Here is a 25,873-nt window from a genome sequence, read left to right as displayed (position 1 = left end):
TTTATCGTCTATGTATTGTCCAAAGGCGTTAAAAGAAAGAAACGTTTAGATGTGACCATAATTTAATTATGTATATCCTCTCACAGGAGCCTCATCCATTGGATCTGGCATGCTCAAGGTTGTTTTTTAGGTAGAGTCACGAACTCATTCAAATGTAAGACTTGCCAAAGGTTAGGAGACAATAATGACTCATACTGTGAACAATGTGCTGTCATGCTATTCTTAAGGACAAAGCGAACTAGGTTGTGTGAATGGAGGCAAAGACACGGAACTAACAGGGTGGATATTATCCTGTAATGACATGTCGTCTAACAGTTTAAAAGAAGCAAACACTTTCACAAAATGAAGTTGACTAAGAAGTCACTGCATCATAGAGAATCATATCTAATGAGAAAAGTACGATGCATGTGAACCTTTACATCCTGCTTTGAACTTTTCCAATTGATCAGATATTGGACACTAAGAAACAACTTACGCTTTTCCCTCATGTGGATCCTCCTCCCGTCCCTGAAAAATATCAGAAACAGATATCTGTCAAGACACCAACTCTAATAGACCAATGACTGCAGTCTTTATGACGTCTATGGACTGTTATGCTGTACATTCATACATCATTTTACTTCTGTTTCAGCCCTACACAGAGCTTACTGCGCAGATGCCACTAATAATTCTGTCTTGATTCCATATAATTGTCTTTGATGTTTTCATATCTACTTCTAAAAAAACATAGATACAGCCTTCACATCTTGTGCTGTACTTACCACCTCCTCCACCAGATCCTCCACAATGAGGCCCTGCTCCTCTGTGCGAACATTGGTCACCCACATCCAGCCGTCATCCAGTTCATTGTGAACAATAAACATGTCCCCTTTCAGGAAGCTGGAGATACAAGTAAGTCAAAATGGGCATTAAGAGAAAGGGATAACACTGTGACATTGCACAGATTGTATGAAAAAAGGCAAAAATAAAGACATATGTGAAACACACTGTAAACTCTGCTGTACACAGGGTTGTTATAATATGACACCATCTCTCTCTAACACACTTTTGCTCCATCAAGGCATTGTCATCTGGATGATGTGAAACTGTGAAGTGTCTATTTATTTTGTGTCCATTGTAATACTAGAGTATTACCAGCAGATGTCTCCTCTGACTACATTAGAAGTAAATATTGCATGTCTATCTACTCCGCTAAGCCAGTGGCTCCCTGGCAGACTCGGGGGTTGAGGTTGACTTCAGACAGATGTTTATCAGATTTAGGAAATCAGTGATAGCTGGGATCATCAGTAAGTGTGCCTACTGCAGCTTAATGACAGGGACAAGACTGTTTTTCATTAACAAGTCAGATGATGTGCTTTCCAGGCTGCTGTGAGAGGAAGAGCAGGCCTGTGACATGCCCAAAAAAAATCAAAGGGAAACTAGGCTGCTCTTTGGGAGCAATACAATCAAATACTATATTGTCAAGCCCTGGAAATCCTCATGGCTTGTCTGTAACTCAAAGATTATGGGTCATATTTACAGTATCAGAGTAGTGACTGGTTGGTTGGAAAATGTTATGCTACAAGTATAACACAAGGAAAGTCTCTTTTTACACACAGATACATACCTGATCTCATCAGTATCTGGCACTTTGGTGTATGGAAGTATGGCCCTGACTCTCCTCCTGTCCTCTACAGGCTGTGAACACAAAAGAATAAAACTCTCATTCTTAGCCTTGACCTTCCAAAACCACATCCATGTTAAATCCTCCCAATTATTCCACAAAATCAAGTATTCTACTACAACTCCCTCTGGGAGATATCACACTCAGCAAAAAAAGATAATTAGCATTAGCTGGAGCTTTGCCTTAAACAGTTCTGAATACCGCCTGAAGGCAAAAGCAAAACGGGAAAAGGAAGACGTGAAAATAATACTCCCCTTGTACATCGAGCAAGTGGCTGAATAAAGGAATCGAGGTTGACTTGTTTTGACTTTTTTCCCCATTCATCTTTCAACTCTCAAACATTTTATCAGGTTTAAGTACATTTACTGGACAACATTTCAGGAGATTAGGTTTTGTTTTGCATACCTTACTGTTGACTGACACCGTTTTTGCAGGCATTTGGCATATTTAACATTTTTGAATTTAGTTTTGCTAGATCTCTGGGTATCTGGGGAATTCACTTAGTCAAAAGTGACCCAATGATAAAAACAAGAAGCTGCCAATCACATTTTGATCAAAATGCTGCCACCAAGCTATAAAAATGTCTATTTCCAAAAAGCAAACCACATTAATTAATTCAATCAAACAGAAAAAAAAACAAGATGCTTACATTATGTATAGTCTTTAAAATGAAACAGAAAGAGAATCTTCAATAGTACACAATTTCAGCTCAAATCTGACACCCTTAACCTCCTGGGAGTACCTCATATTATTTAAACAAGGTGTATTTCGCAATATTTAGCAGGGGGAAAACAAATAAATATCAAGTAATGTCATGTCACAAAAGCAACGAGAGAGTTTACAATTATGTCAAATTTGAGGGGAGTGCTACAAAATTTAAAATATGCCAGAATTGATCTTTAAAATGTAGTATTTTGGAATCTACTGTACTGTATACTCTCAGCCATGGAGTCAGTCTCACCTCTGGGGGCGCCACTGGCGATAGCAGTTTCTCTCCTTTTAGCAGGCAAGACACATAGCTGTAGTAACCAATCAGGTCTGATAGAGAAGAGAACCGCCGCCCGCCAATGTAATAGTCCCCACACATGGCAATTATCCTGTTGAGAGAAAACACAACAATGATAAAAGACTGCGCAGTTATTTTTAAATACAGGCTAATCGCTGTGCTGTGAAAGAAATAGAAAATGTTCAACATTGATTCATTTGAGAGTGAAATTATCTATCTGGACTGCGTCAACATTGTTTTTCATCAGTGCTCCTACACTGCAGATGAAACATAGCACAAGATATAACAAAAGACTAAGCACAATCCTTAAACAGAAGTGGTAAATATATATCTAAAGAGGATTTATGAGAATATCCCTACAGAGAATGATTACAATGGTATGAGAAAAGTACTGCTCTAAACCATATCCCATTGCAGAGCCACTAATCCTAATTCTTTGCTCATCAGTTGAGTGGACCTCTGATTGAGGGTTTATAATAAATGAAGCGATTACTCATTTGCTGTGTGCACAATCTGACGACATCAACCTTTTGAAGGTGTCACGCAATTAACCTTATGTTCATAATTCCCTTACAGGAGGGCTCCTTCCTTCCAGCATCAGTGACATCATGGGTCCGCACTAAAGCAGTGTGAGTGAAGGAGATGATGTCATTGTTACTTAATTAGAGAAGTGCATTTTAGGGAGGAAATGTCTGCGATTTCTCACAGAGCACAAACATTTTTGCTCTCTAAGATGTAAAATTAGGACTAGCAGATCAAACATGAGCAGTAGAGTAGTTGTAGTAGTACATTTTAGCCTACTTACAGGTGCATCAAACAGGTATACATTACACGCCCACATCATGTCTTTAAGCACTTACAGTTAGTATTAAATACACACCAGGGAACCTGGGTGCTACCTGTAAATGCAAAATGGTATACTCAGTAGCCTGCTTATTGATCTCTAATGAATACTTCCACTTCATCACTTCCCATCTTCAAGTAAGTCACTCTAAAAAAGCAACAAAAAAATGAAGTAGAAGATTGTTTACCCTTGATCGGAGAGAGCATATCTCCACCTTTTATGTGTGAGCTGCAGGGTAAATGTATCCTCATACTGATTATAACGTGTCCATTGCAGGGAAGGAGAGATTGTAATGCCTAATCTGTTTTGTTTTATCGACTACAGGGTTGTTTAATACCCCACGGTATGGTTGCTAGACGAGAAGTGTGCTGTCTTCATTCTTTTACTTCAGGTCCACCCACACACATTCAGGTCCACCCATACACAGAAGTGTTCTGCGTCACACAAGCACACACACATGCAGAGTCATGGGGTTCAGCAAACATCTAAGTGTGCAAGCTGATATGCATTATAAAAACAGTTTAAATGTCTGTAACACAAATACGATGAAGTGGTTTACCATGGCATGACATGGCACCAGAAACCACTTTTCAAACCTAAACGTTCTCACTTCGGTATCGGCTCATCTCTGCGGTCGATCTTTCACTGCAGTGTCTGTGGCTCTCTGCCTTTTTGGTTAGCAGGTAATGAATAACTTCTGTAGTTCCCCTATCCTTATCTCATACTTGAGGGTGGCATGCAGCCTAATTGTGAGATGCAATAGTATTGGTATATTTCACCTACTAAAAGGGCTCTATGGAGAATAGAGGTGCAACAGTTCGAGTTCGAAACTATTCTAACTTTTCCAACCACAGAGCTCTCAGTGGTGGGGTGTTAGCAACACCATGCTACCAGGTTAGCTATAACATGGTTAGAGGTCAATTCATGTTTGGAACTATTCTGGTTTCCCAGCAATGGATACAAAGTTGTTCATTGGACAAACATTTCTTCAGCATTGTCATAGGCCAAGTCAGGTCAGGTAAGGTTACATCTCTGAAAATAGCTACTACAAAACATGCTAAATAATTTGCAACGGCAACCACCTGAATGTGTCAATGCAAAAGCCTACTTCTCCCTACGGCATTTAGGGAGGCTCTTGCTGCAGATTCAGACTGGGCCTGTCACTGAGATGTTATTTCTGCTTGTTGCATGCACTCTGTCGTACCTGAAATGGTTGACCACGTTGGTCACACTGAGGAAAGACAGGACAAAGGAACCGGGCCGGCGGTCACTCTCCCTGATGAGGTAGCTGCCAGGGTTCCGGGCCTGGCGCAGCCGCTCCTCAGCAATGGTTCGGTCTAGCTTGCCATGGTACCACCTGAGACAGACAGACAAGGAGGAAATGATTAGGAGGGGGTCGGGCAGATGGTGCGTTAGGCCAAACTATATTGAGATGCAAATGAAACTGTTACTAAATGTATAAGCCTGTTAAGCAGAGAAGTACACATTTCTGTTTAGCAGTAAAATACACCATAAATAAATAAAATGCTGAGCAAAATGGCTGAAAATGTTAACACAATAAAAAAACATCATGCTATGTAATTTCTTTTAAAAAGTTAAATTTATCAAAATAAAAGAAACCACTTACAACTAATACAAGAATTGTGGCAATACAACCAACAACCTCCTGAGGTAAACATGAGAGAAGGATGTGAGCCTAATACATAACATGTTCAAGAGAATGACACTTTGAGGACACAGTGCCTCTCTCATCAAACATTTTCTAATAATATAGAGCACCACAATCATTTTGAGTTTTCCACAGTCCAGTTTTAAGAAATAACCAGAAATAAAAAATTGTATAAGATCACAATCACAAATCATAATATTACAGAATCGCAAAACTTGAATCATAATAGAGATCAGACAAGCGCCTTCATCAGGTTACTTAATGTCATGTGTTCTACTTAATCCATTTCCACTTTCACCTTGAGAGCACAGTGCTTCAAAACAGTTCTGGAAACTTGGTGAGGGAAATAAGTAAACAATTAACTGATCAAACAAATAATTATTGACAGACTGATTGAAAATGAAAGCAATATCAATATGAAGCTCGGATGAATTCTGCTACCTACTTTCATGAGAGTACAACCCAGAGAGAATGAGCAGGCCATGTATTCTTAAACAAATGGGAATCCAAAAGCTTTTATTTTAGAGTTTCCAGCACACCATTAAAGTCTTGCTGCGTTCTGAATTAAACAGAAGCCTCAGGAACAACACTGGTTAAAATTTCAGCAGGTGAGGCTGAACTTGACTGGGCCTTGCCAGCTGGGGTAAAAAATTAACACGCTTTTCCAAATTTAGGCCACCGGTGCCTCTCGGAGCGGAAGGCAGTGACTGGAAAAAACATCCAGCGGTGAGAAGATGAATGAGGTGCTGCAGTTGCTCTTTTCACAGGAGACCTAAAGGGCTCCCATCTGGTTTAGGTGAGTAAAGGTCTCTGCTTGTAAAGCAAACGTGGTGAAGTCTGCTATCATGGAGTAAGCTGGAGAAGGCTTGCCGAAGAGGAGGGGAGAGTTAGGTGTCTGTGAGTGGGCTTTGGGTGATAAGAGAATTGAAGAGGGCCACTGAGGGCAGTTGCAGAGTAGGGCCAAGCAGCGCTTAAAGGGCTGAGGAAGCTGGCGGGAATAACACTGAAGGAGAAGGGAACAGTGAAGAGGCAAAGGTAGATCGCTACAAAAGAAGAATGGCAGAAAGCAGAGCTGGGCACACCATCCTACAAGCCAAACTAACCAGGTTCCACAGCATAATATGATTTAAGTAGTTTATGCCCCCACAAAAACATACACATGACCCATTATACCCTGTATATAGTGGCATTAAAGCCAAATTAAAGACATTTGGGATACAAACTCCTACTGCCACCAATCCTGAACCAGGCCGTAGGTCTCAAAACCAAATTACCCGAACCATAACGTCTACACACACATTCAACAGTCAAAACTAGCCACAATACAACAGGAAAAACAATGTGAGGGCCAGTTACTGTTTCTATTGCTTTCAGCCATTCTGAACAACCAAACAGAGGGAGCAACCAGTGTCAGGGCTGCAACTGGGTGACTGGCAAGGCACAAGACTACATGGATCATGATGGACAGGAAGATGCTGGTTTGTAACCAGGGCCTTTCCTCTCTGTCTGCTATGTTTACCAACTCCAAAACCCACTTCTGATTTACTAGCACCAATTCAAGACATTTTTAGAGTGTGTGGTATATTTAACAGGCACACCCATAGATCACCAGTAAATGTCCAGAACAAAAAACCCTCAGGAAAACAACTATTAACACTGTGCCAGACATCAATCTAAGTAGCTATCCATACACACAGCTATACACAGCCATCTGAATGCAGAAGGAACATACATATATATATATATATATATATATATATACATATACATATATATATATATATATATATATATACATATATATATATATATACATATACATATATATATATATATATATATATATACATATACATATATATATATATATATATATATATATACATATATATATATACATGTGTATATATGTATATATGTATATATATATATATATACATATATACATATACGTTGATAAAACTGCAGCCTCTGATTGGAGATGTGCCGCACCAAAGCGCTGCTACAAAATAACCCCATGTCTCTACAAATGTCAGATGGGTCTGTTATAATGGATAGCGCCGGTAACTAATCCTGTGTATCACAGCCTCCTTTCCTTTTTTACAAAAAAAATCTGCATTTCATGTTTTATTCTTGAAATGATTAAAAGGCAAAGTCTGCATTACATTTTTAGATTTGATATAACCATTTGCAACATGAAATACGGTAGAACTATGATTGAAAGAGCATTGGATTGATGCAATCATATAAACTGCTTCACCAAACATTTTTGTATTATTCGTTTATGTCATCCTTGTACTATTTTTACAAACAAGCAGAAAAAAAACACATCATTTGCCTAGCTGCAGATAGGCGGTGCTGCACCATGCCGCTCTGCACCATCCAGAAAACAACATAATTTCCTGGATAGGCCGATTTTTCATTTGTTCAGCTGTTGTCATCATGCGTCACTGCGATTGGCACCACTGTTTCAGAGTAATGAGAACAGCGATGTGACTGGCTGAGTATTTATTAACCACCACACCCTCAAATCTATATTCACCTTCACCCTAGCAGCGCAAACCAGGCACCTATAAACAACCAACAGCACCCACACCAACACATGCAAGGGGGCACGGTGGTTTATATATACAAGCAAATGTGCAAACTACAAATTCTGTGTTTTTTATTACATTTGTTATGTGTCACATCACCTTGGGCCTTTGGTATCCCACAACAAGTACACCAGACCCGTTGGCTGTAGTTTTTGATAACATATTTATATTTTGTAGAGATTTTTCAATTCAAATTTTAAAAATGAAACCATTCATCCAGGTTGTCTGCCTTAGGCAGCCCAATGAGGTGGGTCCTAGCCTCACTCCAGTAAAACTGTGGCTCAGTCTACTGTTTTGACTATAATATACTTGAAACTTCTTCGGCTACAGTCATGCACTTTTATAGAGGGAGGCTATGCTAATGCAGCAAAATGTTGATTCAAACTGATAAACTCCCCGAGGCTGTGCATCGTGCTGCCAGACAGCCAGCCTGCTGCTGCTGCTGTGGGTAAGGCTGTGGTACACACACGTCCAAGAACTGCATCAGCTAGCCTATTTTGGGCTGTTTAAAGTTGCAGGCGAAAATATAAAAAATAATAACGTGTGCTGTTCACTATTTAAAAGTTTTAAAGTGCAAGACTGTGAGGAACCCAACAGATTAGAAGTCAGAGGTGTAAAATAACAGACCATTGTTTTTGCATCAACCCTGTCACTTCAGTACTTTTAGTGCATTTCCATTTTTGGATTCTGACTCTGTAAGCCGTTATTACTCGTCTTCCCACCCACTCATCAAATGCAAATATAAAAAAAAAAAAAAGCTATTAATCATAAAGTTTAGTAAAGGGTTAAGAAATTAAGAAATCACTACTGACATCATTCTACAAAACCAAGCAGAGAACTGGTACCAAGTCTCAAGTTGCATAGCAAGCCTAAACCCATGGGTCACAACCAAAAGATTATTTTGTAAACCGAGGAGTAAGTTCTTGATTCAAACAAGAAATAATCAAACTAGGGTCAAATGTGGTGGTGACATTAACATAAATGATTCATAAAATTGGGACTAAGATTAGAAAATATGAACAAGTAAACTAGAATGATACTTATTATCTTACTTCATCAAAAATAGGCTGACTATGTAAAAGGTTTCTGACAGGAAGTCATTAAATAGCCTTCCACCCCCGCAATTCAAACCACTGACTTCATGTTGAAGGTAACGGAAAGTTAAAATTAAACATATCGAGCATTAATAGTATCGTCAGCCTTACAATTAGCTCCTTGAAATGCATCATAACTGTTTTGCTCACCTGCTGTTTCCTTAGTTTAAATGCTTGGTTCATAAATGTTTCAAAGACACAGAGCTGAAATTTACAAATATGGAATACTATTCTTCCCTGAATGTTGCCTTTGCTATATGACAGAGGTAATTAATTAACTATGTACAGTTGATAAAAATGGGCACATGCTGACCTCTGTACACTGTTGAACAATACAGGGACTATCAAAGAAGAAAACTCTCCATTTGTATTGTTTTTTCCACCATAGAAATAACAAGCAACTTATTCCAAGTGTGGATGAAAAAGGATATTTGTTTGCATTATGCATTGAAGCCAAGACTCAATACAAAACAGTGCTTTGTTTTAGTGCAGGATGCAAGGGAGCTTCAGTTTGTGCTCAAACTCAGCAACAGGCGAGTTTACAAATTAAATGTTAAACAACAGAGACAATATATTTGTTTGTCACCTACCATATTTTACTGTTATAGCTCTGGTTTTAGGCAGACATGAACAATAAACAGCTTGTTGCCATCATTTAATTACTGAATCCTGCTCCTACTCTGTACCTCAAATATACACAGAGTGAAATACAGACCTTGTAGCATGTGCATAAACTGCATAAGCCAGTCTTGAATTTTAATAACTTTATAAAATTTGACCTCTGCATTTAACCCAATCTAAGCATTTTAGGAGCAGTGGGCTGCTGTGAAGCACCCGGGGAGCAACTTGGGGTTCGATGTCAATGGGGATCGAACCGCCAACCTTGAGATTAAAGGACCACCTGCTCTATCCACTGAGCCACAGTCGCCCCACCCCACCACACCACACCACACCACACCACACCACACCACACCACACCACAGTACTGATTTACATGCTGGGCGAGGCTGCATTGCTGTTTTTTGTTTTAGGCTGTTGTTCATCACACAAAAACATAAATTAAATAGCTACGGTATTCCTCTTTTACTTCACCTCTGTACGCTATGTTTTATGCGTCGCCATAGTAACCTCAGCCATGTGGATTTGTTGTTGTGCAGTGCCTTCGGGTAATCTGCATTATTTACATAGCCTGGTTGATTTAATTTACCGTACATCTAACAGGGACACCCCTAATGTCCTGGTGTCTGCACCTTCAGGAGAGAGTCAGAATAAAATGTGGTGTTTTTAACAAGTATTTAAAATTTTGTGAAATTTTAGATGCTTTGCACTGTACATCACACCTATAAAAGGCAAAGGCAATTTAGATCGAGTTCACTGCAGTTTTATATATGAGCTATAATAATCAATTCTCAAATTAGACTGCCCATGATGGCATGAGAAGTGAGTGAGAGACTAGGCAGCAAGGGTGTTATGAATAAACAGGCTATGAGCATAAGCCATGACAGCAGTGATAGGATACAGTGCTACTATCAGCTTGAGGAATGCCCAGTCATGTCAGGACATGTCCTTGTTCTCTCCTCTGTGGACGCTCAACTCAGGATAAAAGGCATTCATCTTTCTGCTTCCAGTTCCCGCACAGTCAACTAAAACAGGTTAACTGATACAAATTGATATATTAAGTGCGCACAGATCTTAATGCATAGAATCGTGGCAACTCACATGCATGGAAAATGACTGTTTTCTACACTAACTAAGTCACAACTACCCTGTTAATGACACCACACCAAAATATGTTTCAAACTGCTGAGGTGAGTGAGCAGGAGGAGACGCTGACAATGTCATCCCTCACCACTCCAATGCTCTCATCCTGAATCTCACTTTCGGACAAGACAGCCATTTAGTCACTTCATTATGAGACAAGCGCCAAAGGCCATCCTTTCAGCTGTTCCTGTGAGCATACGAGTTACTTATATGCATAGTTCAGCTAATTGTGTCATGCTGTCAAGAACAATATTACTGCGCGCTGCTGAAATTGAACATGCCCGAGCCTAGTGAGCTCGGGCAACATGCCAAATGTAGGGCTTAAAACCCCTGCAAGCATGGCAGCATGATTTATTGTATACAATCCTTCTGGCTATATTTTAAGGCTGAATGCCTTAAAAATATTGCATCACAAGAGCTCTGACAAGACGGGAGTGACGTACTGTTTGTTTCACATAGACCGTCTCTGTGGTTTTCTCACATTTTATAGTGTTTGATTTGTAAAGAACAACCTGTGGAACCATGAAGCCACAGAAAGCACCACGAGTGAACAGTGTAGTTTCGTTCTTACAACTGGAATAAGAGGTATTTAAATTAGGGATCAATCTACAAGTGTCTGAGAGAAACTGCACAAAGATGACCAAATGCAAATATTTTGCAGAAAGAGAGAAGCGCTATTCCCACAAATTAATAAAGTAAAATACTTTACTTGAATGAATATTTATTTATATATTTTTTTTAATTCTATAATCCTTTAATCACGCTGTTTTATTTTAGAAATCAAATGGAACACAACTAGCCTAATTTGCGCTGAAATTTCAGTGACTGCAAAAAAGAATATACAGTATGTGATATCATCAAACATCCGGAACATCCCTGTTAAAAATCCGTTTTCAGTGTTGACGTGTAGACAGAGAAAACAGAGTTTTTGGCTTGTAACGTCAGAGTGTGCGCCATTATCTCCTTTGTGAGGCATCACTAATGAGGCAACATGTCATAAAACGGCGGCATAAATACATCCATGAACGGATGGTGTAGCCAAATGACCTTGCTGACGGGACTTTTTACATGTTTACACATAAATGTACACTTACCCTTCCACTATATTGAGGAACAGAGGCATCAGAATGAGCTACGGAGGTCACTGTTACTCATCCAATGCAACACTCCCACGACACAGACCCCATTACTGGTGTGTGTGTGTGTGTGTGTGTGTGTGTGTGTGTGTGTGTGTGTGTGCGTGTGTGTGTGTGCCCCAACCTGCCCCCTGGCCTTGACAGCGTTTAATTGTGTTTTTGAGTTTTTCGTCTAGACGGAGATTTTTCTTTAAAACCATGCTTGTGTGGACAGGAATTTTGAGAACGAAGGTAGAAAAACACAGTATACAAAAATACCTGTGTACGTTTGGATTAAGCCTAACACAGCCCTGGAAGACAGCACTACCAGCATAAACATGTTGTATACTCCCCATCGGAGGAATCCTTGCTAAAAAACAGTTCAGACATTTAAGCAATGACAAGCTATGGTTTGAAAAGGACACCAAGTCTTCGGAAACTCTTGTGCTCAAAATGAGGACACCGCATAATCTACTGACCAAAATCATTCAAGCGTAACTATTTTTAAAAAGTAATGATACCCAGAGTATGTTGGGTAGGATGTAACCATTTAATAAGCCTTGGTTAATGGATACTGAAGTAGTTGTGCATTATGCATTAAAGCTGAAGTAGGCGAGATTGAAGCAAATATGATTAACAAAAAGTTATTTTTATAAAACAGTCGCTATATCCTGACAATAGTACATGAAACAGGTAACCTGAAAAAAATCATGTGCCTCTGTGCCCTCCGGTGCTCCTAACGGCATCTGCAAGATTTCACAGACCGGAGGAAAACAAGCAATAAGAGCTGATTTGAGGTCTGCTGTCCATCTGCTGTCTATGAGAGCCGGCTGTCAATCACTCGCAAACTCCGACCAAACGGTCAAACTAGGCAGCGCTGATCAAATATGAATCAATATTATGTAACTTTAATGCTTATTTCTCGCCTCAAATGTTTTCAGAATCATCTTGTAGTGCACTGTTTAGCTGTAAAATGAGAAAGTTTGTGACGCGGCAGCCACTGTGAAATCCGTTGAAGGAACGCCAAGTTCCGGTCACATGACCGGAGCACAGCCAATAGGAACGCTCTCGCTCTGAAATGATCTGTGATTGGTCAAAGTCTCCACAGGCTAAATTTTTTAAAGCCTGAAAACAGAGTCATGAGGAGGTGCAGAAGTCTAGTTTTCTCTCAGAACACTTGAATTACAATATGCTAAAAGGTTATTATGGAATTTTTGCCCAAGGATGCCAAAAATATACTGCTACTTTAAACTACAGTACTGTAAATATAAAATTTGAGTTTAATGGTGATTTCAGGTAGCAAAGATTCTACTATTTGTGCCCATTCACATTATGTACAGCGTTGTTGGTACTACATGCTAGACAAATCTGACAAACTGTTTTTTTCTGTTTGCTGGAGCCAGGGGCTCTTCAGGGGCAATAAGACTAACAGGACAGAAACAGATTGCTGTGACTTGAGTGAGTTGGACCTCGTCTCTCTGTCAGTCTGTCTGTCTCTCATTAAGCTCTTTTGTGAGCTCTTTCGCTCCGGCTCATGTCTCTCTTCTTCATCTTTTTCCGTCTTGATGGATGCAGCTGTACTCAAACATCTCCACAGACGTACTGTCAGCCCTTATCAGCATCAAAATGAATGAAACATTGCATTACTGTACATTAGCAATGCAACTCAGTGGAGCTGCCGGCTTTCTATAAGGGCACTGAGTACAACATGTTTCCTACACACAAATTTAATGCCCAGTAAACGCCGCACTAACATTTTTAAATAGACCATGTAGTTACATATGTAATATGACCTTTCCTGACTTCCATGAGTCAGGTCTTTGAAATATGTAATTAGACAAATTAGGCACAGTATACCATTATATTATAGGTGTTTGACTATCCAGCAAACACTTTTCCGAGCAAAAAATGAAGGACACAAAAACATCTATCGTAGATTTCCTGTGACATTACAACTGAAATGTCAGATGATCACAGATGGCTGAAAGATCTCACATATAGAAGAAAGCCCCCTGGATAATATTAAATGAATAAACTGCATGCACACACACTGATTTTCATTTTTAACAATATTTTTAACAACTAAAATGAAATTTAAATCCTAAAATAAAATAAAAAAAAGTTGATAAGCAAAGCAGAAGTTGTCAGCTCTTACTACCAGCCCATTTTTGGGGAGGCGAGGTTAGAGTTGCGGGGTAATTTTTGATGCCCCACTTACGCGGAGTTCGCCCTCTGCTGCATCTCCCTCCTGTGTCCCGTGGTCTCACAAGGTGCACTTACTCCACTGATACGGCTGCTGGCCAGGCAAAAACTGTGAGCTCCGACGTGGAAAGCAGGGCAAAGGTAGCTCTAAATCCGTACAAGGCATGATGATGTGACCCTGCTGTCGCCCTGATACAGTCATCTCCCGTCACTTGTGTCAATGAGCAACATCCATGGAGGTAAGATGAACAGGAGGACACAGAGATGCACACCCCACATGCATTTAGTTGTGCTAACTAATTTGAGGAAAATTGGAGGACCATGTCTGGTTCCACTATCCTTTAGACGCTCTTCTGACGAAGTTGATCTTTCAGAAACTGAGGCAAACTAGTCCTGTCGTTTTGCTCCCACTTCATCCCGCTCTGACTCTCTTTCTCCTTCCCTCCCCTCTTTCTCTCTCATAAAGCCACGCACATGAGCAAGCTGCCTATTGGTTTTTGAAGCAGTGGGACAGCAAGGGTAGGGAGTGGCATCTCATTGTATGAATACACATTTATGTGCTGCCCATAAACACTCAAATACACAGACACGCATCAGTGGAAACAGATAACACAACCTTGTGACCTTCACTGGCCTTAGAGAGTACTTTATATACACCTGGCTCCGACCATGCTTAAAGATTAAACACATGATGACATGAACCTCACTCGACCTCAAAATTTCAAACTGGTTTCAGCCACACACCAAGCATTCTTTCAGTTAATGAACAAACGCCGGAGCTTTTAATGTAAACACAGTATGGGTTTATGCACTAACCAACCAGCCAAACAACTATTATGTAAATTGTGATCCCTTAACCATTTACTCATATTTGTGGGCTCAAGTTTCCACAATGGAAAAAGGTGGGGAGCTGCGGAGGCCTGACAGCAGCTGTGAATTGTTTTTCTTTTGCTTTGCACATAATGGACTGCCACGGCTTGTTACCTCAGTCAAGGCAGGAAAATGCCAGCACACAGGGGCAGACTTAAAATGTACAGATGGAGAGATTGGAAAGGCCCATCCATGCATCTTCAGCCTTGCTCAGGCTGAATGCTAACAAACCGTCATCAGTTTAATGCCCAGCCAGAAACACAGGGACCAAAGCCGACATCTCGGCTTTCCTGCTGTGAATCAGCCTCCCTGAAATAACATCATTACGTCAGTGATAATAGGCTTCACTGTCATCTACCCATACAATATTCCCCCTGTGCTTTTGATTTACACAAGCGGGGGCGTCCGTCCAGTTAAGAACATACTCTTCCTGCAGAATTTAAGCCATCGTTTTTTGTCAAACTGAATGTGAAGTAACTTATACAAACATCCACCAGACAGACAGTGCATCTCAATAAAACGGAAACCTGCAACACTAGCTCTGTGTGGCTGCTCTTTTGTACAAGTAACAATGCAACGACAACACTGTTAAATGAAACACCTTTATTATACTTGTTGTGTCGGAAGTCATGCCTGTTGTACAATGATACTTAAGATTAACCTGGCACTGTAACATTTTCTATGTTACCCAACATATTATTAAGCACACGTTGTTATTGTGAATAGTCATTCAAATCAGAAATCCTGGGTATTGTCAAACACAACTGAAATGCTTCTGAGGATCCTGTTAAGGCCACAATGAGTGGCTCAGAAGTCTTGAAAACAGGATGTAGGAGAGAAAAGGCAGGGCAGTGTGGGTATTAGAAGGGCATGACAGGACGTTGCGTAACGCATTGAAAATGCATGGAAACCATAGGCTTTGCCTTATCAATGCACAGCAAAGAGCTTATACTAATAAAAGTGGGACTGGTATTTCAATCAATGGTTCTACTAAACCAACCCTAAGCATGTGCGTCCTTTGCTATAAGAGCTGGAAGACTGATGGCGCAGTTGTGAAACAAGATGCAAAATCAGTTCCATATAAACTGCAGTATGTAACTTTCCAGCTAGGAGTATTGGAGTAATTTCAAATTTACAAAAGGAAATTACAGGCTTAATACTAAATGCTGGGCTCACCAGTCATCAAAACTGTGTAATGACTGATCCAATCCCATTAATAAGTCCATGCTTTGTTATAAAAGTGCTGTAACATTTTGGCTAGTGGGAACAATCTCCATCAGGGAATAACCTTGTTAAGCTATGTGACATGATCCTTGCACCATTTCACAACTCCACTGTCTGTGCCTCTCTACACAAAGGGCAATTAGGTAGTGTGGGTACTCAATTAACACTGCAGTTACAGAGATGTTTCCACAGCCAACTGCTAAACTCATTCACACAGCCGCTGATCTTCAAATCCAACCTTTCTTTCCCTTTGTATTTTCTCCTTCCTCTTACCACCACCTCCTTGGGGAAACCCTTCAGGATTTAAAATCCCTGCTAATCTTCGTGGAAACTCAAAATCGGCGACTCATTTCCCAACGTGCTGTTTGTTTAAGCTCCTGCACTGGGCTGGGGGTTTCTAATGCAGCAGGGACACACACTGTTAGGGCCGTCTGACATCGTCACTTTTGCCTCTTCGTTAAACAATCATCAGTGTGAAAATCGTATTGCTGCAGCCATCGTTTATGAATGAATGACACACTGTTGTACAGAGGTGTGAATGAATGTGACTGCTGTTTGTCGTTCTCTCACTCTCATGAACAATTTCCCTCTACCGCACTCTGCAAATGTGCCAAGCTTAGCTTTCACAATCACTGTGCAACACACAGAAGGGACCACTTCCACCGGTGTGGAAGTTTTGCTCCATCACTCTTCCAAACATGCACTTCTCAGGCTGCTAACATAACTCAAAGGAATACAACATCAGTCTTGGAGCCTGATTACACGAGGCATACACAGCCAGCTACACAGCTGAAAGGACAGGGAGAAACTCAGACTCATTCTGGGTAGTCAGCTGTGAATGTAACACCCATTGCTGCCAATGGTAGATTTGCCACTGGCATATGCTATTTTAGGCACAATGATAGAAAAAGTACATCACGACTAAACAAAATGTATGCATGTCTTGTATTACACATACTGTAGATTGGATGTTCACATACATGATGTGACACAAGATAAGTTGATTTTTACGTCATAAATATGACCATGAGTTTCAGTTTATTGCCTCCAGGCCAAAACTTGAGCTATGTCCATGACCGTGACGCATTTGCCTGAATCCCTGTATATTAGATCAGGCATCATCTGGAGGACAGCACCACTGGATGAGACAGTAACCTCGAAGAGGGTCCACATATCAGCCTCGTCTATCACAGTGGATCAGTGGCACATTCTGAAGGAGGGACAGACCCCTCTATTAACTGGGTCATCATCACAAGGCGACGGCAGCACCTTATAACAACCAATGGCAGACAAGAGGATGAATGAAGGCTGTATGCCTAGCTCTGGCCTGTGTCTGGCCTTGCTTTTACTGCCAATGGCAGGTGTTCTCATGATGAGCACATACATATACTGTACATACAGTCAGCATTTGACCCCAATGTTTTTTTAACCAGACGTTCGCTGGGTCCAATTCTCTGATAATAAAAGTAAACTAGTCGTAAAAATTACAAAAATTAAGCCTTCAAAAGAAAGAATATAGTAGTACATCATAGGGGCAGAATTTTTCATCACTATTCTTCTACATATCTACATCCTTGTAAGCCTCATCTTGATAAACACAATACACTTCACAACACATATTGGGAAATTACAAGCTTATAATAATGAGAAACTTAAAGGAAATGCGGTCCAGCTTTCCGGTGCATTCATGACCACTACAAGTAATTCACCAAAACCACAAACCAATATAGAGGAAAAGCTTGTGTTGCGTTAGCGTATGCGCCTTGCACAACTTGGTTGAGTAAGGCATCTCAGAGTAGGCAAGAGTGAGTAGAGTGAGGAGATTCATTTTGACTCTCACCAGCGTGTAAAGTTATGTGTGTTAGTGAATGCGGCAGATAAACATTTGACTACAAGACTCTCATTGTGAAACAGGCAAGACCAAAGAAAATCAATGCCATTCATGCACAAGTGACAACTGTTCCGCTGCCTCACTGGCAACCCTGCAAGTTGATAAACTGGAATCCAAGTGCAAACACATGAAGAGGTCTGTATTCCCCTGGCAAAACTACTACTTCCAGAGTAGTACTATATTTAAGAACTTGGATTCAACTAATTCCAGTTAGGGTTGTTCATTACTAGTACAAGCAAGACTGGTGAGATGCTGGCCTTCCTCTTCCTCTGTATTCTGACAGGGAGATATAGGGTGGCTCCTAAAATAAGAGCTGAATCCACACTCCGGGCCTAGTCACTTCCATATCTTACAGTGTGAGGGCCAGAAATGACAAAGCTCAGCAGTTCTCTAATGAGACTGTAACAAATGGGAGGGCCGTATTTAGGTTATTACAACACCAGCACACGCACGCGTTTGGACATGTGCTTTTGTGCATGCCTGATAAACTCATAAAAATGCCTATAATTAGAGATGCAATTCTAAAATACAATGGCATTTTCCATGCTGCAATCAAAAAGGGTTAATATATACTATGTTTTATGCTTGTTTTACATTAATCATAAACAAAATATTATATTTCTCACTTCTCACCCATAATGTCTGTTAATTTGGAGGACTGTACATTTTTTCTTCAAACCCATCTCTATTATCCCATGTAGCATGATCGAGCACAATACTTCAATGAAAATAATTATGCTATTACTGTGACATACTAACAGGTGTTTTATGGGGCTGCAGTGCGACACTGTACCAATCACAAGTCAGCTAAAAAACAATTGATTAACTTACTCTATATTACAAATGTGAAGGAGTAGTTGCTGATCAATAATCAAAACTTGAGCATTTGAGTAATTTAGAATATAGTGTTCGCAAAGTTGGGTGTGCAGGATTCGTGCCTTCATGAATACCAAATGCAGGTGTCCCCAGCATCTTGACTCAAGCTGAACTCAATACAGCTGTGAGGAGATCAGACACTATGATGCAGGCATGACACAACAAGAAAGGCACATATGAAGATGTTGCTTACCTAGATAACATGCACTGACCTCTCTCAGACCAAAGTAAGCACTTGTCACCTGCAACTCTTCATCGAACCAGTTCACTTTACCTGTTTCCTCTCACTTGTCCTTCTTGGTAAAACTAATTTGCCAATTTATTTCCCTTATGAAATCTCCGACGATTTCTATAATGCACAATTAACACCATGATTGGTGGATATGCTTGTATTCTTAAACAAAAACAGTACGATTTAAGGGAACTGCATCAACCCATTTAACTTTTATACCTGATATAGGCATTTGTATACAGTTTTTTTGTTGATACAAGACTGAGTTAGACTTTGTTTTAAGTGTATTGTATCTTTAGTCTCCTCAAATCTATGTAGAAATGTTCAGTGACCTGCCACAGTGGAGGTGAGGAAAAAACTTAATTTTAGACCCTGATCACAACTGATGATAGCTGAGAAAGCAAAAAAAATTATCAGCCAACCAGATCACATTCTTTCGGCTGAATTCTCTGATGCCTTCAGGCCGACGTTATAATGTGCCCTTAAGGAGAACAAATCGTTACTCCAAGTCCTTTATCCCTTCTGCTGTTAAGCTGCTGAACACAGACCATACCCATTTTAAATTACTGTTATTTAGAGGAACTTTAAGATATGTTGTTATATATTGTTTCTTTTTTTAGGGCTTTTATTGCCATAATCCTATGTATTTATATGGTTATTATTGTAACTTGTCCCTCCAACTGCCCCATGCCTTTAATATGTATCCTTTGACTTAACTAATTATTGGTTGTCTGTTGTATGTATGGATGGATGTATGGACTGGGAACGCTACAAATGAATTGCCCCCCTTGGGGATAAATAAAGTTGTCTGAACTGAACTGATGTAGCAAAAAATCTATTTAAAATATTATTGAAAAAAACATCTCCCGGCTGAACAGCTCTCTGTGTCTGCTGATATTTAGCTAACATCAAATCATAAAAGGTTTAATGTTTTTGTATTTTTACATAATATGCTATGCTCCAACCACTAATGAATCATATGTACCTCTGTACTCTGTGAATAGTATTAACTTGAACCTAGGTCCTGTGTTGTGTGTTGGGTTGTGTCCTGAATATTGTTGTGTTTTGTTGCTGTCGCTTCTGATGTTGTAGTCATTGTTGGTAAAGATTATAATGTGATTATGTACTGAAATGGAGCCTAACAGTTCAAAGTGATTTAAGTGGACTCCAGGAAGAATAGCTGGGCTTCAGCCACAGCTAATGGAGATCCGAATAAAAGATAAAGATAGCTGTGAGAAGCACAGATTTTACTATTGAACCTGCAGGAGTCAACACTATATGTCAAATTCAGAAGTGTATCCTTTTGAGAGCAGGAAGGAAGTGAACAAAAGTACAGGATGTTTGAAAATGTTGATTTCTATGTAATCAATGAACAAGTTTTTTTATACTGGTGGTATACTTACTGGTTTGATGGAGGTGCAGAGAGGGGGAACACCACAATGTATGTATATATGTATGGATGAAATGTATGTATGTATGGACTGGGAATGCTACAACTGAATTGCCCCATTGGGGATAAATAAAGTTGTCTGAACTGATAGACAACTTGTCTGATAGCTGTGAGAAGCACACATTTACTATTGAACCTGCAGGAATCAACCCTATATGTCAAATTCAGAAGTGTATCCTTTTGAGAGCAGGAAGGAAGTGAACAAAAAGTACAGGATGCTTGAAAATGTTCAATAGTAAATGTGTGCTTCTCACAGCTATCATCAGTTCAGTTCAGACAATATTATTTATCCCCAAGGGGGGCAATTCATTTGTAACATTCCCAGTCCATACATACATACATACAACAGACAACCAATAATTAGTTAAGTCAAAGGAAACATATTAAAGGCATGGGGCAGTTGGTAGGGAAAAGTTACAATAAGAACCATATAAATACATAGGATTTTGGCAATAAAAGCCAAAACAAAGAAACAATATATAAGAACAACATATCTTAAAGTTCCTCTAAATACCAGTTATTTAAAATAGGTATGGGCTGTGTTCAGCAGCTTAACAGCAGAAGGGATAAAGGACTTGGAGTAACGATTTGATCTCAATGATCAAGTTTTTTTATACTGGTGTGTATACTTACTGGTTTGATGGAGGTGCAGTGAGGGGGAACACCACAATGTATGTATGTTTGTATGTATGTATGGATGAAATGTATGTATGTATGTATGTATGTATGTATGTATGTATATATATATATATATGGATGAAATGTATGTATGTAAACTGGGGGGGAAAAGTTTGGAAACTTGTGTTTGGTGGATTATTTCTCTGTTGTTACAATTCTAATTGGCATTGTATTTTACATGGTTGGAAAGCCTGTTTATTTACCTTGACAATGATGTCCAACTTGTAAGGATCATGCATTTGTGGGTTGAGCAGCACAGCTGATTATGTGCGTAGCGCCCAAGAAAAACTTGCCAAAATATCTCTGCCAATGGTAAACAGTGTATTCTCCTGTTGGTATTGGTATGCATAATCAGCTGTGCTGCTCATCCCACAAATGCATGATCCTTACAAGTTGGACATCATTGTGAAGGTAAATAAACAGGCTTTCCAGCCATGTAAAATACAATGTCAATTAGCATTGTAACAACAGAGAAATAATCCACCAAACACAAGTTTCCAAACTTTTTTTCCCGAGTTTATGTATGGACTGGGAATGCTACAAATGAATTGCCCCCTTGGGGATAATTATATAGTTGTCTGAACTGAACTGATGATAAGCTGTGAGAAGCACACATTACTATTGAACCTGCAGGAGTCAACACTAAATGTCAAATTCACAAGTGTATCCTTTTTGAGAGCAGGAAAGAAGTGAACAAAAGTACAGGATGCTTGAAAATGTTAATTTCTAGGTATCAATGAACACGTTTTTTTTGTTACTGGTGGTATACTTACTGGTTTGATGGAGGTGCAGAGAGAGGGAACATCACTTCTTCTTCCTCGTACTCAGGTCCATCCTGCAGGTCGCTTTCATCCACAGTGCCACCGGGCACCACAGAGCCTGGAGGCGGAGGAGGAGGTGGTGGCAGTGAGGGTAGTAAGTCACTGGCTCCGTCCGGGCCTGTTGTTGTTGATGATGTGGGTGAAACCCGACTAGCTGGACCCTCCGATGTGGGAGAGCAGCACACAGTCCCCGAGCTGGAGCTGGATCCTTGTAAAACTGCATGTCCACCAACACCACCTCCACCGCCACTCCCTGTTGTTGTTGCGGAAAGCCCTGGTCCAGTCAAATCCCCACCACCACCACCACCACCACCATAGGTCACACTCATATCGGGAAGTGGATCCGGAAAGGTGTTTGAGTTTTGGCGGAGAGCTGGTGCTAGTGGTGCTACCAAATCAGCGACTCCTCTCACTCTGCTCGGTTTGGGATAGTAAGGAAAAGGGGCCGTCGTCTCCGGGCCTCCTCCTCCTCCTCCGCCTGCCACCCCGGTGACCGAGCCCGTCTCCTCACTGCTGACCTCCGTAGCCATCATATTAAAGGAGGATATATAGAGGGGATAAAGTCCAGAAGAGCCAGAGCCCTTACCCCTCTGTCTTTACAATACTCCTTCAGCGTTTTTGAGCTCTAAGAAAACAACACCAAAAAGTTTCTCCCAAGAAAAACGCGTCTTAGCTCGAGCCAGCTAACGTTAGCCGACGAGCTAACTTAGCTTAGCGTTAGCTTCAGATAGCTAACGGCTAGCGAGACACTTGATGGAGTTTCTTTCTCTCGCTATGTCTTCATTGTTGTCCTGAGTTTAAAGTTCACACAGAAAACTAACATTTAAAAGGATGCAAATAGAGTGTAAATTCACCAATATGTCCTGTTGTTTTTGTGTCACCCTACTGTGTTGTTTTATTGTCACTGTTGTGTCTTTTTCTCTCTCCAGTGTTGTTGTTTTCTTCTTGAGTTTCCAGAGTTAAGAGTCCAGCCTTTATCGCCGAAATCCCCGGAACGGTGGCTCTGTGCGAACTATCATGTCGTAAATATAGTAGTATTATTGCGTGTAAGATTACAAGCTGAGTTCGCCTTTATGTCTGTGTTTCTGGGCTGGAGGCTGGAGGCTGGTGGCTTGCCCCGCTGCTGCTGCTGCTGTTCTTTCTCCCCTCTCTCTCTTTCTCTCTCTCCCACTCCTCTCCTCTCCACAAGTCACCCAGCAAGACACAGCCAAGTGAGCACAGAGCAGCACCAGGTTTCAATCCATGACATCTTCAATCAGTGCTCTCTGAGAAATGTGACTACAGCTTTTTCTCTCTTGTTTTCAACATCCACATCATCTATAGTCACGTGTGAACATCATACAAGCAATTTTGCATTATTATTTTAAAGGTCCCATATTATAAAAAAAGTGAGATTTTCATGTTTTTTCATTATAAAGCAGGATTAAAGGGACTGTTTGTAACTTTCAGAATTACTTGTTAACTGCGACACCTGTGGCCGTTTAATCAACGAAAGTCAGCGTCGGGCTCGCGCTTGTGCTCGCTCTACATAGACATGAACGAGCATCGCTCAAAACAGTGAGGCGACAACAACCACAATATCACTCTATATTTCACCTGCTTGGCAGTAATGTTAGCTGACCAGACGGAGGTCTCTTCATGAATCACTGCTGATCCTAGTGTTGGCTTTTCCTGCTTCAGCCTCCGGGGCTGAAGCAGGAAGAGAAACGTTATCGTCTCCGACCGCGGTGGAAGGGAGACACCGACATCCAGTCAGAGACGATACGTTTCTCGCTGCGGAGCCCCGTCACTTCACAAGACACGGAAAACCTCTGTTGGTCTGGAGGAGCTGCATCATTTATTTCTGCACAAAAGTCCACTGTCCATTTACTAGATATTCTCAGAGCTAAACTAACTATTCTGCAGTGTATAGTGTGCGCGCATGCACGTGAGGCACCGGTTTCAATCCATGACATCTTCAATCAGTGCTCTGAGAAATGGGACTACACAGCTTTTCTCTCTCTTGTTCAACATCCATCATCAGTCACGTGTGCACATCATAAAAGCAATTTTGCATTATTACTTTGAACACATTGCAAATGCTGCTGTTCCCTACATTATCAATTTTAACAGTCTCTTCTGCACTATATTCACTTTTTTTAATAGTCGTGTATCACAGCTGTTACCCTGCACTATATTCAGTTTTAACAGTTTTCTTCATCTCCTTGTATTTTTATATCTGGTATATTTTTTTGTACTTTGTACTTTGCACTACTAACTTTTTTACTGCCTTTTTACAAACATGTTTTGTACTATGGAACTGAGATGCTGAAAGTTGAATTTCCCTCGGGATCAATCAAGTTACTATATCTATCTATCTATCTATCTATCTTGCTTATGTCATGTTGATCAAAATGTATTACTGTATACTGGTTCTCTATTGAATAGTCTGTCCATCATATCCAACATCTATAGGCATTAGTTCATTGTAATTACATGCAATGGTTGAACCAGGTGTCCTAATATGTCAAGAATATTTTAAAAACATAGACTTTTGTTTTGTAAATGTGTCCTGAATTAAGGTGAATCTTGACATTCACTAATAAAGGGGGATGTGTGAAGCATTAGATCAACCAGTTTTCTATAAAATAGCAAATAGGTTACATTTCTAATTTTGTATTTTTCTTTCCTTTGTGCTATGTAGTGCTGTAAAACAGTCTTGTCTTTTTCATTTCTGTATCATATTGTCTGCCAACAAATAACAGTACAAACAGTAAAGGTGTAATTGTGAAACGTGTCCAATCTCTTCTGTCAATCTCCCACATACAGTAATGTGTAAATTTGTAATATTGAAATTGATATATCCCATACAGAAAAAGTGCAGCCTCGTGCATTTTCCATCATTGTCATCAAAACCTTAGAAAATAGTTTACATCAGACAGAGTACACTGTTATGATATATCTTATTTTTAAACAATGACACAATGACTTGTAATTAAGATGACACCGACATGTTCATTGACATAAATATTTACTTTTGAGAGATAAACTAAAGGTTTTGAGCAAGGTTCTATTGTGTGGTGCTGTTTGTATGAATTGTTTCGAGAAATGCACTTGTTGTGTTTTGCAAATGTTAACGATGATTCAAGAACTGTACCAAAGTGACAGAGAAAAACTGTAAGATATATTAAATGTGATAGTGTTCCTATTGCTTAAAGTACAGCTTCATAATATTTGTTTTCAGAGGGTCAGGGAACAGGTAGAAAACAGACCTGAAGGATTCTTCCTTTTGGGCGATGTACATACTATAGTATGTACATCGCCCAAAAGGAATATATATATATACTGTATGTATATACATAGGGCAAAACTGCTGCGGGCCCCGCATGGGTTAACCCACAGGGGGCCCGTGTGGGTTTTCTGTGGGCTAGCCCACAGTGGGCTAGCCCACAGAAAAACCTTATGGGGGCCCCAAAGGGCAAAACTGCTGCGGGCCCCGTACGGGTTAACCCAGATGGGGCCCGTGTGGGTTTTCTGTGGGCTAGCCCACAGTGGGCTAGCCCACAGAAATGGGCCAACCCACGGGGGGCCCACATGGGATTAGTGTGGGTTTGCCCCTGCACACACTGCCCACAGTAAACCCACACTTTCCCACAGTGGGCCCGCACGGGCATGTTTGCTGGGTAAAGCTTGTCAGTGTACTGGATTGACATCATTCAGTCTTTCTGGCCTGGCAGTTTACATCATAATCATTTTTTTATGTCTGACTACTGATGACTAAATGAAATATGCATATGATCTAGTGAGAGTTTTTAATTACCACTTTGATGCACTGCTGAAGAAAATCTGAATATAGCTCTGGCTTTGTGACAGAAAGTCTATCTTTGGGACAATTTTAGCTGGA

General features: G+C 40.3%; 1 protein-coding gene across 2 annotated transcripts in view; it reads right to left on the bottom strand.

Annotated features, from left to right (window-relative positions):
* The window catches only part of LOC141769301 (ras GTPase-activating protein 1), a 33,664-nt gene extending 10,497 nt beyond the window's left edge, over positions 1 to 23,167 (bottom strand). Inside the window, exons 1-6 of one of the 2 annotated variants that reach the window (XM_074638231.1) lie at positions 21,943 to 23,167; positions 4,718 to 4,870; positions 2,625 to 2,760; positions 1,607 to 1,677; positions 762 to 879; positions 476 to 507 (exon numbers count right to left, since the gene is read on the bottom strand). In XM_074638231.1, coding sequence (XP_074494332.1) covers positions 476 to 507; positions 762 to 879; positions 1,607 to 1,677; positions 2,625 to 2,760; positions 4,718 to 4,870; positions 21,943 to 22,523 — 1,091 coding nt within the window. In that variant the 5' untranslated portion in view covers positions 22,524 to 23,167. Of the gene's footprint in view, positions 1 to 475; positions 508 to 761; positions 880 to 1,606; positions 1,678 to 2,624; positions 2,761 to 4,717; positions 4,871 to 13,964; positions 14,381 to 21,942 lie in introns of those variants that run through there. The other variant, XM_074638232.1, reaches the window with a different exon arrangement.
* Between the last annotated feature and the right edge of the window lie 2,706 nt (positions 23,168 to 25,873).

Source organism: Sebastes fasciatus, chromosome 6 (genome assembly GCF_043250625.1).
Source record: "Sebastes fasciatus isolate fSebFas1 chromosome 6, fSebFas1.pri, whole genome shotgun sequence".
Classification (NCBI taxonomy): Eukaryota; Metazoa; Chordata; class Actinopteri; order Perciformes; family Sebastidae; genus Sebastes; species Sebastes fasciatus.
The sequence above is the reverse complement of the archived record's forward strand: the minus strand, read 5'-3'. Positions and strand labels throughout refer to the sequence as shown.